Consider the following 19,794-nt stretch of genomic DNA (forward strand, 5'->3'; position numbering starts at 1 on the left):
AAGAACCTCCCAACTTTAATCTTTTCTTCATATTTATAATTTAAAGATTACTGAAAAGATTTTAATTTTTGTCTGGTCTTCTACCAAATATATACCTGTGTTTAAAAATCAGCACTTATTAAGATATTAAGAAAGGAGAGGGTTAGTTAGTAAAGATAACTCCAAGAGAATATGGGAAGAATTTGAATCTAGAGTTATAAATTAGGTGAAAATCAGGGTGAAGACAGGTATTGATGCAAACTACCACAGGTAGATTTAAGCTGAGGCTGTAGAACAACCATCAGTCCTGGCTGTTAAGACAACCTAATGGGGGCAACCTGTGGAATGGGGACAAACATTTGCAAACCATTTGTTGGTTAAGTGGTTAATATCCAAAAGAACTCCTACAACTCAATAAGGTAAAAATAAATAATTTAAGCAAGATCAAAGAAATTGCATAGACATTTCTCCAAAGAAGACAGACAAATGGCCAACAATAAGAAAATGCTTACATGAAATACTAATAATCAGGGAAAATCAAAACCACAATGAAATATCTGAAATCCTTTAGGCTGCCCACTATAAAAAAACCCTAAGTATAATAATTGTTGGCAAATATGTGAGGAAACCGGAACCCTTGAACAATGCTGATGGGATTATAAAATGGGACTACATCTATGTAAAATAGTATTAAGTTTCCTCAGGACATGAATAGAACTACCACATGATCTAGTAATCCCATTTCTTGGATATTTATTCAAAAGAACTACAGCAGAGTATCCAAGAAATATTTTCACATCTGTGTTCACTGTAGCATTATTCACAATACCAAGATGTGGTAGCAACCTAAATGACCACTGACAGAAGAATGGATACAGAAAATGTGCTGTATATATGCAATGGAATATTATTCAGCCTTATAAAAGAAATTCTGTCACATCCTACAACTTGGATGAACCTTGGAAACATTAAGTAAAATGCTTGACAACCACAGAAAGATAAATACTGCATGATTCCACTTAGATGAGACATCTAGAAGATTCAAACTCCCAGAAGCAGAAAGCAGAATGGTGGTTACTAGAGACTGAAGAAGAACATGCTAGAGCTAGCTGTTCAATGGGTTTAGAGTTTTAGCCACAGGATGGAAAAGTTCTGGAGATCTTGTACAAGAATGATAGTTAACCAAATTATAATTATAAAAAGAAATGGTTAAGAAGGCATGTTAAGCCAGGCACAGTGGTGCACGCCTGTAATCCCAGCTGCTTGGGAGGCTGAGGCAGGAAGATTGTTAGTTCAAAGAGAGCCTCAGCAAAAAAGTGAGGCACTAAGCAATTCAGTCAGACTCCGTCTCTAAATAAAATACTAAATAGGGTTGGGGATGTGGCTCAGAGGCCGAATGCCCCTGAGTTCAATCCCTGGTACCAAAAAAGGAAAAAAGGCATGTTTATGCTATTTTTAAAAAAATGTTGCCCTTTTATTCATTTTTAAAATTTATTTCGTGGTGATGGACTGAATCCAGGGCCTTCCACCCACTAAGCAAGTGCTGTACCACTAACCTACATCCCTAGGACTCCCCCCCAAAAGAAAAACCTAGTGGGTAAATTACCACATTCACAGCCAAGCAATAGAAAAACTGGGAGCTAGAGATCCATGATAAAATCATTATGCAGATGATGGAAAACCTCACCTTCAGCATTTAAAGACAAACAAATCTGAATAATTCTGTATTAATTTTTAAAATGGTTAACTTTTTATTATTACAGAATTCTATGCTTTCATTGTAGGTGTTGTATATTAGTTTTTTTTTCAAGCCCTGTAAAATATATTCTCCAACTCTATACTTTATTTGCCAAGAGTCTACTAATTAGAAAAATAACTTTCCCTTTTTATGGCTGACTCCTTGAGTGCCTAGATATTTCCCCTCGTTTATATTAATATTTACCCAAAGTCAAGTACCAGAAGACAAAAACAAGCAGATTTTTTTACAACCACTCTGACCAATGGTTATAAAAAATGGTTATAAAAATAATTTAAGTATATCATCCAATAAATTAAATAAAAGCAAATCTACTACAAATTTTAAAATAATAGTGATATTATGTAAGGTTTTTTTTAAAAATTTTATTTTAGTTCTAAGGAGTAAACCCAGGGGCGCTTAACCACTGAGCCATATCCCCAGCCCTTTTTATTATTTTTTGTTTTAAGACAGGGCTTCACTAAGCTGCTGAGGCTGGCTTTGAACTTGTGATCCTCCTGCCTCAGCCTCCTGAGTTGCCGGGATGGCAGGAGTGCACCAGCACACCTGGCCCATGTAAACTTTTAGTGATTATTCATCAGTAAAATTGTTAGGGAGGTTGCATTCCAAAAGAAAAAATAAGGACAAAGCAGAGCTGCAAATTTCTGCCACATAATTCCCTCCTTTCTGTTCCTCATTCCTTCCCTCTCTAACAGTATATGTGACAGAAGCCTAGGCTAGAGTCATTAGTAGCATTTATAGAAATAAAATATTATAGTCTGCAGAATTTCCTAAATTAGAAGGTGAAGACATGTCTTTCCTTTATCTATGGTTTTGCTTTCCATGGCCTTATAGTATCTTTTTTGGCACAAATGTTTGTTGTTTTTGAAGAAGGTAGTTCAAATAAAATGAGGATGCTAAAGAGCCATGGGTAAGATAGAATGCAGAGATTCTAGCAGCTAGATGACACTTTAGGAAGCTGTGAAAATGTTCGGGAGGGAGACAACAGAGGGCTCATCTGGATATATGGAGATGGAAGAAAGAAAACAGATTCATCTCGAGACCTTAATGACAAAATTTGTTTGGGTATTAATGAAAAGGGCCAATCCAAGAGAGCTCCGAAGATTTTAACTCAAGGGCCTGCAAATTAGGGTTTCTATGAATTAAATAAGAACTATATAGGAGACAGCAGATCTGACAGTTGGAATACAGGCAACTTAAAGCAAAATGAAGATAATTCAAATGTTCTGATGTCTTTATCTGTTTACTTGATACTCATCATACTCATATGTCCATGTTAGGAAAAAAATACACATACCTAGACCAATGTTGAAAGTGTGTATGTGTGTGTGTGTGTGTATACTAGTAAGTGCTATTTCTCTTACTCAGGAAAGAAGATTTATTCATGAAATCTAAAAATATTTTAATACACAATATTCATCTATTCAAAGTTGTGCTATTAACATCAAGTTCTTACAAAAGACCAAAATGTGCTGGAGTTTTCTGAGAAGGAATCATAAAGATGTAGGAAGTGAACTTACTCAAGATATAAGTAGTATTTGAACTGGTAGAAAGTTAAGGCAGAAAGATGTGAACAGTAGTGAGGAAACTTCCCTTTGACTTGGAACAAAGATAATATGCAATGAAAGAGTGGAAGGTACAGTTAGTATCTTCTGATGATCAACTGAAAGTTGATTTGAAAGGCTAATGAAGAAATGCTACATTTTATTAACAAAGAAGATAAACCACATTTTAGAAAAAATACAAGAAAAAGATTAATAGGCAGTGACACAGAAGAAGCAGTGACCTGACCACCCTCACATGAAAGAGATATGAGGCAACACTGAGCCAGGAAAAGGAGAAACTCAGTGATTAGGAAAGACAACTGGGCAGCCATGAGAGAATCAGCAAAGTTTAGGTCTCCTTCCTGTTACTCTAGTCAATGGGAATTGCCAAGACTTAGCAGTGTGTCTCACCACAGTCCACAGTCGTACTTCAAAGCAGAATAAAAATAAACTGAGGATGGAAGGTAAAGACAAGAAGGAGAAGATATGCCTAAAGAAATAATAAATTTAATAAATTTTTAAGCAGAGGATCTTTTCTAAGTATAAGGCACAAAAAGAAATAAAATAGGGATATATGAAAGAAAAGAGAGACAAAGAAGTACCTGTCATTAGTTGCATGAAACTCAGTCCTATACAAAATCCTTTTATGGCAAACACAAGAATTAATGTTAAAAGCGGAGGAAGAAATGTCTCCAGGATCTGGAGGTACTGTGTGACAGAGAAGCCATGAAACCCTAATCTGGGTGGATTTAGGCAAGGTAAAAAAGAACTAGGCCAACAAAGTGTACTAGACATAGGAACCAGTTGGATAAATTAATCCACTTCAGATTTCATTTCAGATACCTCATGAGAAATAAAGAGGACAAACACAATTGCAAACTTAACAAAAGAAAGCTTACTCTCCCATCACTGCCAATGAACAGATATGGCTACTTGCTGACTGTGTAAGAGTAAATACTAAGAAAATAATTGCTTCAGATGAATTATAAAGAATTAGAATAATTAACTATGGGAAATATACTCTCTATTCTTGGTGAACATTTAAAAATAGTACAATTTAGGGTGGTCAGTATAATAATTTTACTTAAATTATTAAAATCTTTTGTATTTGTACTTAGATAGCTTTCTTTTTTCTAAAAAAAGAATAATTATTATTCTTTTTGCTTTACTGTCACTTGTACTGCATGGACATAAACAAGATTATTTTAGCAGCTCCTGAAGAAAGTGTTGAAAGTCAAAATATATACTTCTCGAGGGAAGGCCAAAGATGACACAAAGAAAGCATTAAGAGGAATGTTACTTGAGAATCACATTTTGTATTATTTGAAAAGTAGTAAAGTCTATTGTGGCTAAGAATTGTAAAAATGAGAGCTGGGGAGTGCTAGAGTTCCTTCCTAGGATGCCAAAGCATCCTAGCACTGCTGCTACAACAAAATCCACAGCACTGCTACTACCACAAAAACTAGAAAAATGAATAAACACAAACATAGAGAAGGGAAAGGAGAAAAGCTTTTTTGTTTCCTTCTAATAGATAAATCTAGACACATTAATACCCAGTAAACCAAAGATGGGGAGATACCACTACACAATATAAAACACAAATCCTTTTAGAATCATGTGTGATACAGTTTCCTACCAATATTAGGGCAAATAGGAAGAGTTAACAGCATTTACACATGCCACCTAAAAAGCTCTACAACTGTTTAGGTCTAGAAACAACTATTGGTCAAACAAGTAGAATGTGAAACTAATTTCATTATTTTCATAGAGTATAAATATAGTATTTAACTTACAAATCCTTAAGAAACATTTTAATAATATGTGGTTATATCTGGTAAAGAAAAGAAAGGAATGCAAGCTAAATAAGAAGTTTAGTAAAACAATAAACAAGATTCCCTAAATTAAATTTCAGTGTTAGCAAAGCACATAAGAAAGACTAGAAGTTACTCTAAAATTAATAATTCATGATAGTTGTGTGACACTGAAGAGAAACAAATGAAATTCCATTTTTTAAAATATGAGAATTAGCAAGGGCAATATTTCATCTTAAAAGCTACAAGGCTGGTACAAATCTATAAGGCAATTAACAGATTCTTAGATGAATAGTTAAGAGACATTAAAGAGGTTATATGTGAAAAAGCACAGTCAACCTATTAATTAAAAATATAGAGCTTTATCACTAACAGAAGAAACACAAATTAAAGCAATTTATAAAGCAATTATAACAAATTACACAAAGGTATCATACTCTAGAACTCATTATATTCAACACTGGATCAAGCAGTGGAGAACAGGCATATTCAAAAGCCTTGAGTCACACACTTCTTTTCAGCAAAGATATATGAGAGCTATCAGATCACTTAGACCCTTGACCCAGTAATTCCACTCTGGAGACTTTATCTAAGTATATATCTCAACAGGAAAAATAAGTACACCATATTATTTTTAGCAAAAGTAATGGAAACAACTCAAATGTGCAACAAGCAGGGAATGGTTAAATAAATTATGATAGGTAACCCAAGGAGAACCAAAGGACACAGCTAATTAAAAGGAAGGAGCTCATTCCTGCAATAAAGCAAAAAGAACATTCTCAAAATTTTAAAGCTAAAAAAAGAAAAAAAAAGAATGACATGGAAACACTACTTCTGGATAAAAAGTTATGTATACACATCAAAGATAAGTGTTTTGAAAATAGATTTTTAAAAACAGGTTACAGATTTTCACTATAAAGCTGATAATAAAGTTTGTATTAAAATAAAAATAGACTAATATAATGTTTTAAGTCATTGATATTCCCAAGGTTTGGTGACAGTTTCTCTGGGAAATCTCTTTGGGGAACTGTGAAGCAGACCAGCCTCTGTATAGTGAAACCTGCACTATTATGATAATATTTTCAATGTGAACACATGGTTCTGTTGTTGAAAAACTTAGTTTTGGTAAGCTGGAATGGAAGGTTCCAGGCTCTACTCAAATGTGTCAAACTTGAACTTTAGAAGATTGAATGTTTTAACAATAATAATTATAATTTGTCATTTAAATTGAATTCAAATAAATCTAATAGTTTAAATCCTCAGCAATTTAATGTTATGGATAACAGACTAAAATATTTGGCTACTGTAAAATTAATCATCTTTTTTTTTTTTTTTTAGAGAGAGAGAGAGAATTTTTTTTAATATTTATTTTTTAGTTTTCGGTGGACACAACATCTTTATTTTATTTGTATATGGTGCTGAGGATCCAAACCAGCTCCCTGTGCATGCCAGGTGAGCACATTACCACTTGAGCCACATCCCCAGCCCTAAAATTAATCATCTTTAAGACACAAGTACATCTTATAATTGTCCACAGAGATTTGTAAGATCTACTCTCCCCAAATAAGTTTTGTATGTTCTTTTCATTCTGCTTATTGACTGAGCTGCTGCTTGAACTTTGGATATTTTTGATAAGTGACACTCAGGTAAAGTGGGTTCCTGTGATAAAAGAGGATCATGATGTAAGAATAGGAAGATCAATGTCCTCTAAATTTCTTGAATTTTAGAACCAATAGAGTGTTAACAATTCTAATTTTTAATTACTTCATGTTATTGTCTATGAATAATGGTTATAGGTAGGTTTAGAAAAAGCAGTGATATAAAAATGGGCCTTTTTACTGTATATGTTCTCCATTAAAATATCACTAATATATCCTTTTACCCATAAAGGAAAAAAAAAACACAAAAATCTTAAGCTTAGAACTAATCAAATTTAAACAAATAATTCAGTAAAAAAATAACTGATAACTGATCCACTGACACAAAGCATTTAGAATAATTTCCCAATGGAAGTGACCATCCCTTAACTTCCATCAAAACGTATTGTATCTTTTTGTGAAAAATATTTGTGGAAATAGAATTACAAAGCCCAAACTAACCTGAGAGCTCTGTACACAGGGATGGCTCACTATAAGGCTGCCTCCTAACCAGCATGGAGTCCGTGCCAGAAAGCCCCAATGCTACACTAAAAAAGTACAGTTTAAATGAGGTTAATTCTCTGAATTTTCTACCCTTCCAATTAAGACAAATAAAAGAAGACAAAAAGCACAAGTGAATAATAATGCATGCTGAATCTCTGCAATTATATTAAGTACAGGCCAAAATTTCACTCTTAAAAACAGATGGGCAAAATACTTAAGAAATAAGTTATTCTAACTGCAGGATCAGAAGGAAAAATGATTAGACATTTTGGTTATGCAAATCTCTGGTGTTATTTGGCTGTAACATACTTAGTAACACGTATAATAAAACATATGAAATGTATGTACACAACAGCAGTGTGTCAAAAAATGAAAATAACTGCTTCTAATATGTCCTACTTAGGTATTAGTAAATTTACTAATACATAGAAAATTAATGTTTCTATTAAATTTTTAATATCACATACTATTTTCAGAAAGAGCCATGAAGTAGACACTGGAATTTTCACAATCTTCTTTCATCATTGATTTATTGAGTCCTTACTGAAAACAAGACTTCTGTTTTGGACCAAGTGGCTTCTGACATAGGCTGTTTTCTTTTTTTCTCTAACTAAAAGTCAATTTTATCCCCATTTTTATTTCGTTTTAATACTTCATTGGAAAATGAAAAAGAAATAGTCTTTAGAAAAACCTACAACAACAAATTCTGAATAATCAAATCACTTTCTCTACCTTAAACAAAAGGCAAACTATATAACTTGGCAATTTTCTAAAGAAAATGCCGGTGTTCTTTGGTTCCTGAAACATCTTAACTTTTAAACTTTATATCTGGAGCACAAAACTTCACTCACTTCCAAGCTGCCTCTCTTTATTGGATTCAACACTAATAATTTCTTCAGAAGATTTTCACAGTCTGTGGACATGTAGAAGGGGATACGGTACTTCCCTCGCAAGACTCGCTCCCGCAGTTCCTTAAAAACATGAAAAAAAGCACTTACAACTAGCTTTTAAAATTATTGGTCTGGGGATAAAAACATAAACATCAAATTCAGCTGATACCTTTAAATTCTGGCCATCGAAAGGCAAGGAACCACTGACTAATGTATAGAGAATGACGCCAAGACTCCAAACGTCCACCTCGGGCCCATCATACTTCTTTCCTTGGAAAAGCTCAGGAGCGGCATAGGGTGGGCTTCCACAAAATGTGTCCAATTTGTTCCCGACTGTGAATTCATTACTAAAACCAAAGTCAGCAATTTTAATATTCATATCAGCATCAAGGAGAAGATTTTCAGCCTAAGAGGAAAATAATAAAAAATACAATGTAAAAAGCATATATGAAATAAAAATCTACATACTTGTTTCAGATCCTAGACTTATTTCTTGCCTCTCATTTTTAAATATAATACCAAATTTAGAAGCCCAGTATGACATACCAATACAACATCTATGTAAGACTGAATTTCAACTCCAGAAAAGGAAAGCTTTCATTTACACGCACATATGTAACGATTTAAGAAAGGTTATTTAAGACCCATTTTCTCCTTTATGGTTAAGAAACATCACAGAACTACACCTCAGTAGGATGTATTCTAAAGTAAAATCCTATTCTACCTGGGACTTCAACCAAGTTTACCCAGAGGAGCTCTAATTTAACAGGGTGCTCTTGGTTGATGCAAGGTTCAAGGTCATATTACAAATCTGCTAGCCAAGGGTTCTGTGACTAGTTTATTCATTCCTTTGTCCTTTCTTCTAGAATGCTTCCTCAATAAAGTAGTAGTTAAGAGAAACAAAACACAATCATATAAGCCTCCCTAGGCTGGTTTCCTAAAATCTGATCACAGAATCATTCAAAGACAAAATTTTAAATGTGCCTTTTGTAAATACAAGCAATTCATTAAAGGACTTGCTTTTATACATATTTCATTTCAAACTCTGAGTTTCAATTGATGAACAGGCTAACAAAGTTAGAGGTTATCTTGTAGGTATGTTTTATCAGATTCCAAAACAGTAAAATTTGGCCAAAATGAAAATCAGAGACACTTCTGCTCTGCCTCTGGAGGCTCCAACAGGCATCAGCACCAGGCACTCTGCCTATCATATATCTGTTCCCTGCCTCACATTCCTTTTTCTTTTCCTTTCACATCCCTTCTTCTTTTCCTTATTTTATGGTATACTAGCTTGGGACATTGTTTTGGAAAATGGAAATATGCCTCACACTCAAAATAGGGAATTAAAAACGTGGTATCACTTTTGATATAAATATTACAAAACAAATACATTTGAGAGATTTATATGAGATCCTAACAATTATGGACTGTATAAAAAAAAATGAAGTTCTGATGTAAGGGTCTGGTCAGTGTATGTTTCTGAGGCTGTCTGTGAGCAAGCCGAACCTTCTTTACTCTCCCTTGAACTGTCTGGATGGATATTAAAGTACCCATTCTGCCTCAGATGAGAGCTGCAAGGGGTTCCAAGCTCTCCTATTAGAAACAACTGGGAAAATTCTCTCCACTGGACTGGAGGGAAAACATCAATGGTGTTAAACAAGATTTTTTGGCAAAATTTTTTTTTCCATGTAAGAAAAGAGATGATAAGCTGAGAGCCAAACATAAAAGCGAGGGAACAATCTTTTCTTTCTTTGGGAAAGTGATTTCCCCTTGAACTATCTGAGGGAGGAAAGTGAGAAACAGAAACATTTGGAGCAGTAGAAAGTCTGTGAGCTCAGAGAAATGGAGCCAAAAAACAAGTTAACAATTTTAACAACCGTGTATTCAAATATATCCCAAACTGGTACTAGTAATTGATAAAGGCAATGGAAAAAGAAGTGAAAAATAAAAATAAACTCCTAGATAAAGAGATAAAGAACAATGCAAAATAGATTTGGAAGAATGAAGAAAAGAAGAAAAAAACTAAAATATTTTAGCTCAGAGATTCTACTTTCATTTTCTTTTGAAACCTAGTTGGCCACCATCAATTCTTGATTTTTCATATATTTTAATGTTCATTAAAACATTTAGAAGCTTTCCTTATTTTGAGCTTTAATGCAGAGAATGGACATTAAAGCTATATAGGTGAACATGGATTTGTACTTTGACCTTGCCTCTGTCTAAATGAGACCTCAGGCTTTTTTGTTGGGGACAGAGTTTTGCGTTTATCTATTTAAAACAAGCTAATCAAAAGTGAATAATATCCTCTAGTCTTTGAGCTAAGTAACTTCATATCCATATTTTTCTTCATTTGCTCATGGATCCTTTCATAAAATTATCATGAGAATTATATAAAAACTACCTGCATAGCACTTAGAACTGTTAGGTAATCAAAGAGTCAGCTCCAAATTTATTATTAAATATATGCTAATCAAGATTTTTTTGTTATAAAATCAGATGCTTACCTTAAGATCACGGTGAACAATGCACTTTTGATGGCAATACTGTACGGCAGACACAATCTGAAATAAACATTTGAATAAGAGTCAAAATTATTTTATGGTAAAGACACTCTGATTTTTCCACAATCACCACCTCCAATTTAAATAAATTACTACCTCAGATTTCAAAGTGATAGTCATTTCACTATTCCTTTAGTTAAGAAAACTATGCAGATTTAAGTGATAAAACTTTTGCTCTTCAATGTCGAAAATGGGGGAATATAATATTGTCTTACTAATACATACTAAAATATTTTTTGTCAGAGCCCATGAAGGTTTTGTCTGATTACATGACTGAATGTGTATAATTTGTATTTTTGGCCAAACGGTTTATTACAGTGTTGAAATAAGTACTTTAACACACATGAATTAGTATTATCTGGCTAGAGTTAAAAAACAAATCTCTGATGTTAGGAATAACATCAATGTGTTCTAGGCATGTTTCCTCAATTTGTTAAGACCTTTTAAATGAAGTATTTAGTAATATCTTATATTTATCTGTTTAAACATAAATAGAAAAAAATTTTGAGCCCTAAAAACACCCAGTTATCAAAATGAAAATGAAATTTAATCTTACACCTCTCACTACTAATTCAGAAAAGCAAAGAATTTTACACTTATAATTACGTTTGGTATGTCGCCATAATTTTTAACCATTACAATATCTCTTTGGTGACAAGGACTAAACAGGGAAGACAGTTTAAACAAGTTTAAAGGCTAAAATATAAAGTGAGAAGTAGATTATAAACAATTTTATGACAGTTCTTTACTATGCAAAACAAGGAAATGGGAAGACTGATAACAATCAATGAAAAGGCTATTTTGTATTGTATCTGATGTATAAGGCAATGACCATTTTAATGCACAGCAGAACATTCAATTCTGTGGATTCATTTAAATGTAAACACAGTTTGAATGCTGAACATTGGTTAGTTATTACAAACGGAGAAAGAAATGAGATTTTTTAAAGTCTAAAGGTGATGTGAAATATGATCAGACTAATAGGAATATGGGTGAAAAAAAGAACTTCAAAGTAGAGCGAAACTGATATTTTGGTATTAGAAAATAATTCTAATGTGTATTGAAATGGTTCAAAGACAGAGAAGACATGAATTCAAAACAAAATAATCAACATAAAATGAATAATATATAATTCACTTGAATTCATTTGATTCAACAGTTTATTGAGTACCTGCTATGTGCAAGAAAATGTGCTGGTTGCTAGGGGAACACAAAAATGAACACTACATGAACTCTGCTCTTAAGAAGCTTACAATCTGACTGAAAAGGAAAAACACGTAAGTGAGTAACTGTAATACAAGATAACATCATAAAAGCAGTACAAAATAGTGAGAGAATAATAAAAGATACAGAATAATTTCAGTTGGAAATGCTTCCTGGAATAGGTACTACTTGATCTAAGCCATTCTTGAAGGACGAAAATATTTGAAAATGTTGAGATTTTGGTATGGGGAAGTAGGGGGGTAAGGTGGTGAAATGTATTAACGACAAGGGGACACAATGTATTTGAAAAATTGACAGAAAAATGATCAGGGTGGGAGTCCAACTTTGATACAGAGGCTGGGAAAAGTCCTTGAATTCCCAAATAAGCAAGTACTATAGAACCACTAAGTTTGGGGCAGGGTGACTATGAATGCTTACGATCATTTAGAAGTTAGAGGCTTTTAAAATACTGTAGAACCTAACAACAAATATTTGTTCTATTAGTCTTTTTAAGCAGTATGCTTCAAGATTCCAACACCCAATTTTCACTAAATTATGTGTGCTGGACATAGGACACTCTACATTTATATGCATATTTTATTGAATATACCACAAAAGTTATAGTACCAGGCAACTTTGTATCACAGATGACAGAATTTTGCTGATAATGCTATTATCTTTTACAAGTCACACATCTGTAAGATACAGTGAAGATGTGCTGCAAATAATGATTTGGTTATCAAATATAATCAGAAGCCATGCATTTCACGTCAGACAGAATGGTCTTCATGAAAGCAGTTCCACAGGGATATCTGGAATCAAAAATTCTCCACGCCTTTAAGCTTTAAAAATGGAAAGCTAATTAAAGAGAATTCTCTGTATTAAGCATGTATTATCACAAAAAATGACCTCTGAGCTAGCATTCATTCAATGTGGTGGTTCACATTGTTTCTATGCTTGCGTTACAGGGAACAGTCTCTGCCACAAGAGAAGTTCTGGCTTCTGACTCACAGCAAACTTCTCCATCTACAAACCAGTTTCACTGCATTATTCTGTGGTTAGACTCTCCCATCTCAAAACATTCTGTATCCCATAAATAGTATGTGGGAGCTTCTTGATGATCCTTTTACTATGGACCTTGAAAATGGATTTATAATCAGCCTTGCACTAACCTTAAGGCTACAAATGTCAGTGTGTTTTTGGGAAGGTGCAGTGGTTGAGGTTGTTCTGCCATTACTTACAAGTGGGTCAGAAGTTCCTATATTGAAAGCAATACTATGATTTTTTTGTAGCCCCTCAAATTTCAGGAATGCAGAGGTATTCTATCAGTGACAGCTGACAAATGGTCTTAAACTGTCATATACATCTTTGGTGTGTCTCACAGTGGGATGAAAGACATGTATTTGTATATCCTTGCTAAGGTAGTACATCCTTTTACTGCTAAAAAAAAAAAAGTCCATAAAATACAGAAAAAAATAAAAATAAAAGAAAATCTACTTTTATTGGTTCTTTAGAAGTTCATGTTAAATCCAGAAAGGAAAATAAGCTCCTCAGAAATAAACTTTCCAATTTTGAGGGAACACATATAGATATTAAATACATTTAATATTTACTGCACATGAATAATTTTAAAGAAAATATTTTTCATTGTTTTATATTTTAAACAGCATTAATTTGACACAGCTTCAGCAACATGAGGAATATAAATCTGATTTCTAAATAATTCAGACTTTATTCAAAAGACCAAACCAATTTTAGTATTTATTTGATCTGTATTTAAAAAAAATCTTTTTTCTTTTTTGCAGTGCCAGGGACAGAACCCAAGGCCCTATGTGTGTGCAAGGTATATGAAAATATTTTTGTCCTAACTTCTTATCCTACTTTTGTCCACCAGCCATGATAGTGAGTTTTTTAGAATAGCAGGCATTTTCAACTTCTCTAGTTTCATATCGTACCAAGAATAATTTTCTACATGAGTGTATTTTTCAGTAAAAAAGTGAAATTAGCTGACTAATTTAAAAAGTATAAGTAGCAATCATCTTTAAAATATACATTAATATATCAGTGGAAATATTTAACACCAATTGGAATTGACTTGCAGGTCTGCTACTAACTAAAACTACTGTGACTTATAATGAAAGAAGAACAAAAGTGAAGTTTGTAGTGCTTTACTTAAGAGTAAGCTTAGAATTTTGTCCCAGGACAGGAAAGAATTTAACAGCAATGGGCTGAACATAATTTCAGCTTCTTAATGTTGCTTTTCTCATTACTAGTTGCTTTTACCTTTTACCTTCACTTTTTTATATTAATACTTCTAGGAATCTATCCTGAAAAAAGGATTATGCATGGCTTTGGTATAAAGCATTTCACCAACTGTGTTTAAAAAGGTAATAATTCTGTAAAATATCAATAATAAAAGTTTCACAAAACAAAGTCACTCCACAATCAATCTGGAGAATGGCATGTCCAGAACAAATAGGTATTGACTTCCCTTGCCCTTGAGGACATCTGAGTGTTTAATATGTTAACACACACATAACTACTCAAGAGACAGATCATATGTGGGCGTTCATTGTTGTCCAAACATACTGATCATAGAACCTCTTTAATTGTACAATCAGTGTTAATGCTTAGAAAAGAGGTATTGAGCCATTTTAAAGGAAAATTTTAAATTGACTGAGGGAAAGTTTAGGATATAATGTTTTCTGCTGAAACTTTACTTTAGTACATTTTATGAATGGTTTACAACTCATTAATTAGTCATTCTATTATAGTTTATTAAGCAGGTTTATTTTAACTACTTGAGTCATAAAAATTAAAAAATAAAAATTCTAGATGGATTCAAATTATTTTTCTTATTTTATCATTTCTGTAACAAGTCATATTGAAGTTGAATTGGAAATATGAATGTCTTACCACAGCCTTCAACCACATAGGCATCATGATTCCTTCCCTATAAGACTAAATAAAATTAACTATATTCTTTAAATCTATGAGTATTAGATTTTGACACCTTTTATTATAAAAAATAATAACAACCTCTTTAAATAGTATACTTATATGCTGTAAACATAAAGTTAATAATACTTGGTAAGAATTACTGGACATAAGCATGAAAGGATTAAGTGTTTCTTTTCTATCTTAGTCTGGTCTATATTTCCAATACTCAAAGAGTTAACAAGATGAGTTTCACTTACAAAAATTCACTATTTATGACCATATAAAAGTAACTATCTGCAACTATTTTAAATTTAAATTCAGGAAAATAGGCTTTTTTTTCCATTCTTAAGTATGACAATCATACTTCTTTTAAAATCATACTTTAACAAAAATGCCAGGTACTTTTAAAGTCCAGTTTGTGATACTCTCCACTGTACATCACTGAAAATATTAGCAAAACAAAGTTGAAAACTACTTTCCATACCTGCCTAAATTTTGCACGGGCCTCTTTCTCTTTCATTCTTCCATGGGCAACTAAGTAATCAAACACTTCACCTGAATCAGAAAGGTAAAGCAGACAGTAAAATATATGTAGATTTTTGGTTAACAATATATACAATATCAAGACTTTGCCTTATTTATAAAGAAACTTTTGGCCCACAATTTTCTGCTTATGTCTGTGTAAGTCACAACCTAATACACAAGTAGGAAAAAAAATTTAAAAAGAAAAGGAAAAATCCCATATAGAATTGAGCAGCAATGTATGATTTAACAAAATTCTTTCAAAAATTATAAAAACATAACCAAGAAAATTCATTTTCTGCTTTCAGGTATTATGTAAAAACATAGTCAATTTTTTATTATCCATGCTATTAAAGGGAAGCCACAGCATGAGCAATCAAAAATTATATTTGGCTTTGTATTGGGGCCTCCATTTCAAACAAAATAAAGTCATATTATGTTGGTTTTCTGTTTCTACGCATAATATAGTCTTGGTCAAATTCCATCTCACTACTTAATTACCACATTGACTTCTTTCTTTTCCTTTCGATTTTCTGATTATGCTTTTCTTACTCTACTCATTTATTTTGGTAGCTAACTACAAATTATGCAGAATTAAATAATCCTTGAATATATCTCTATTATCCCCAGAGAACTGCAAACTACTTGAAAAACTTCATAGTATCTGTACTTTATTTGTATCTTCATCTCCATGACAGAATACAAAGTGCATAGGCAACAAATATGTCTTGAAATAATTTGAAAATAACTAGAAGCTGAAGAAAATTTTTGCTGGATCCATTATTCACATGTTCCTAGTTTTTTTTTTTCATTTTTCCCTCATCAATAATAGTTTAGAAAACAAATAATGTTTAATTACAATATTAAAAAAGTTATCTCAGTGTCAGAGAAAATTTTATTTTATGTCCTTGTAATTTATACTATATAGACATATATGAATATTAAAATTCTGCAAAATGATTTAAAGAGTTCTTGTAAAGTACAGCAGAGTAGTTAAAACTCAAGCTTTAGAATATGACCAATTTTGGCATGAATTCTAAGTAGCTACTAGAAAACATTTAGATTTCTAAACTTCATTAACTGCCTATTCACATGGCTGGTGTGAGAAATAAATGAAATAATGCATGTGCTTGGCACAATGACTGGCATATAGTAAGCACTCAATAAATGATATATTTGTGCCTAGGTATACAAATATATTACATATACATATATGCAATATCAATCCTAGGATATAAGCAAAATATTAAAAATCAAATATGTAATGGATATGTCAGATGAACTTATATATCTACAATGCTGAACAGCATATTATATCAAGAATACATAAGTGATTAAATGGGATGAGAACAGAGAAATGAATGGATGCTCTAGTTGACTCATCAAAGCAGTTAATTCTAGATATGTGTTAATGTTGTTAATTCCAGTTAACCCATCAAAGTAGTTAATTCTAGATATATAGATTGAGGCTAGAAAAGATGTCTGCAAGATTTCAAAAATTTGGATTTATTCATAAGTTATTCTGAGATTGCTCATACTTCAGATATTTATGTAACTTAGCTCTTCATTTATCATATACTGTTGGTGTATGATTTGTTTCTTCAACTCTACTGTAATCTTCCTGAGGGCAGAGACTTAAACTTTGCTCATTTGTTTATTCCCAGGACCTAGAATATTACCTGGTAAATGTTTAATAAATATTGTTGGCATGAACAAAAGAAGGAATAAATACACTATTCCAGAGTAGCGCTGACACCTATTTTTTATAGGTTCCTTTGGATTAAATATGCTTCAAAAATCATGAAGGATTTCCCTAATTTCCTAATCACTGAAAATTCATTATTGAATAAGAATCAAGTAATCAACTCCTGGCAAAGAGGTAGCTGTCTGACTCAGCTCTTGTTCACGCTGAATTTCTAATGTGCATGTCACATTCAATCTTAAAGTATCTAGATATTTCAGATGAAAAATATTCAGTGTTTTATTTTCCATAGTCACCATGCCATTTATGGATTTAAAGGGCAAGAAAATGATTCTATATTTACTACCAAAGAACCATGATAGTTGTGTTACAGAATCACTGATCAGCAAGAACCAACGAAAAGTTATAACCAGGAATCAGAATTGAATGAGAGACTGGCTGGATTGAGTAGAATGCCAGAACCCATTTCTCTATCCCACTCCCTGCTGCCCCTTCCAGCTATGCCACTAAAGGAAAGCAGTGATGACCCTGTGAGTTCTGTTCCTCCATCACTCCCTTGCATTAGCACCAGTAGAGACTTGACTGTACTTGCCGGTAACAGTTAAATCAGCTCTTATATTAATATTAACCCAGCCTTGTGGTGGACCTTCACAACCACAGAAAGGTATGCATAGATTTTAATGCCCTATAATTTCTCATTTCAAAGCATGTCTAGCCCCAAACTATTTTTCCTAAAAAAAAAAAAAATAGTCTAAATGAACTAAAAATAACATCCCAGGTTCTCATATCTAACTAAAGGATAGAAAAATAAAAATTCACTATGTGATATTTGCAGGTTTATTACTTTTGTTATAGATTTGTTTTATGCAAATTTGCATGACTATATAAATAATAAATTATAAAAATCCAGTAATAATAAACATTACTGACCCAGATTTTCATGTTAAATTAAAAAAACCTATAGCAAAATATTTTCAGAGTGAAAAAGTTTCATAAAAAGCAAATCCACTAAAACATCTAATCTGTATAAATCACTGAAAATGTAATCAAGTATGTTTAATATTTATAGTAAAATTCCTAGAAATTTGAGACCATATAAAAATATATAGTATACATGCTACAGACTAGAGTAAATCCCTCTGTATTCCAGTGTGCGTAAAATATGCATCACCATAAAATCTATTAACTTTACAAGTTAAAAGGACTAAATATTAAGTTAAACACTAAGTTTTTCTGTTGAACACAAAAAGTTAAACAACCAAGTAATTTCAGCTATCCTTTCTTTTCCAGTTGCTTAAATTCTCTAGGTCTTCAAAATGTTTCTTTAGGTACTCTTTTTTTTTTTTACTTGTTAAATGATTTAATTCCATAAATTTTAAATAAATTCCAGAGAAGTCCTAATAATAATAATTTTGGGTCAATGTATTGTTATACGAAGAATATAAATGGGATTTTCTATTATACCTCAGCACTTAAAAATCTACATATGTATCTTTTCTATTTCCTTGTCAATGCAGTGCTCTAATATAAAATATATAGATTGATACTTATTTGAATTGAAACATTTTATGGATTATTTTGGAAAAGTACATAAATTGAAAAATCTGTCGCATGTGAACAGTCAGTGAAATAAACATCTGACCTCAAACATACTTTTACTATAGACTTGATTAAATCTCAGTATTTTTCTGTACTGAGATTCTATTTAGAGCCAAGAGTTCCTAATCATATTATAATATATTGTATTTAAATATGCAAATCAAAACAGTCAAAAGATTCCAAAACAAAAAAAGTCCCTAAGTATTTTTTAAATAAGCCAAAACTTCTATTTATAATGTAGGACCAAAAGGTCTTGAAAACAAACACTGAATTTTCCTTAAGATTATAATTTAAAGGTATTTTAATAAATTATAGATTAGTTTATAACACTGAAAGCAAATGTCATGCTGAACTGTTAGGTGTTATTAATTCTGTGTCATTAAAGGGAACTTTTCAATCCCCCTCATTTCTTACCCCCACTTGCATACTCCATGACTAAATAGAGGGTCTTCTCAGTTTCTATAACTTCAAACAATTTCACTGTAAAAAAAATTAAAGATATAACTTTATGATTGTTAGCACAGAATGGATATGCTAAGCAAATCTAATATAACACTAAACAAGTGGAAAATTGGAATATTTGCTAAAAATGTTTAACTACAACTTGAAACTCAAAAAGTCTCTCAAGAGTATTACTCCTACAGAAGAAAAGTATATGCCCAAACTTCTTAAGTGAAAAAAGTTTCTAAGATTAAAAAAAATTACCTTTTCTAATTAAGAGTAAATTAATAAAAGTGAAATCTTAAAAATCAGAAATATAAAAGTTTAACCAAAGCTTAAAAACAGACTATGTTGTAATGAGGTCTCATAAAAAACTAAGCGAGCTTTGATACAAAAAAAAAAAATCTAAATTTATGTGATACTATAAAAGTGTCTGGCAAAAAAAAAACTAAATTAGACTTAAACAGTTGAAAGTCTTCACCACAAATAATCACAATAGCTATATACAAATAAGATTTCTAAATGCTCAAGAAACAAGTGTATAAAAATGAACAGATTTTTAAATAACTGGGAGGATACCAGGGATTGAACTCAGGGGCACTTGATCCCCGAGTCACATCCCCAGTCCTATTTCATGTTTTTTATTTAGAGACAGTATCTTCCTGAGTTGCTAATGCCTCGCTTGTGCTGAAGCTGGTTTTGAAC

General features: G+C 32.1%; 1 protein-coding gene across 3 annotated transcripts in view; it reads right to left on the reverse strand.

Moving 5' to 3' along the window:
* Mark1 (microtubule affinity regulating kinase 1) overlaps nucleotides 1-19,794 on the reverse strand; it is a 141,875-nt gene that overhangs the window by 29,135 nt on the left and 92,946 nt on the right. For all 3 annotated transcript variants that reach the window (XM_026387993.2, XM_026387992.2, XM_077802249.1), the window contains 5 exons: nucleotides 19,063-19,128; nucleotides 15,310-15,380; nucleotides 10,626-10,682; nucleotides 8,291-8,527; nucleotides 8,083-8,202 (listed from right to left, as the gene is read on the reverse strand). In XM_026387993.2, coding sequence (XP_026243778.1) covers nucleotides 8,083-8,202; nucleotides 8,291-8,527; nucleotides 10,626-10,682; nucleotides 15,310-15,380; nucleotides 19,063-19,128 — 551 coding nt within the window. The remainder of the gene's footprint in view (nucleotides 1-8,082; nucleotides 8,203-8,290; nucleotides 8,528-10,625; nucleotides 10,683-15,309; nucleotides 15,381-19,062; nucleotides 19,129-19,794) is intronic.

The sequence above is a fragment of the Urocitellus parryii genome, chromosome 9 (assembly GCF_045843805.1).
Source record: "Urocitellus parryii isolate mUroPar1 chromosome 9, mUroPar1.hap1, whole genome shotgun sequence".
NCBI classification, from domain to species: domain Eukaryota; kingdom Metazoa; phylum Chordata; class Mammalia; order Rodentia; family Sciuridae; genus Urocitellus; species Urocitellus parryii.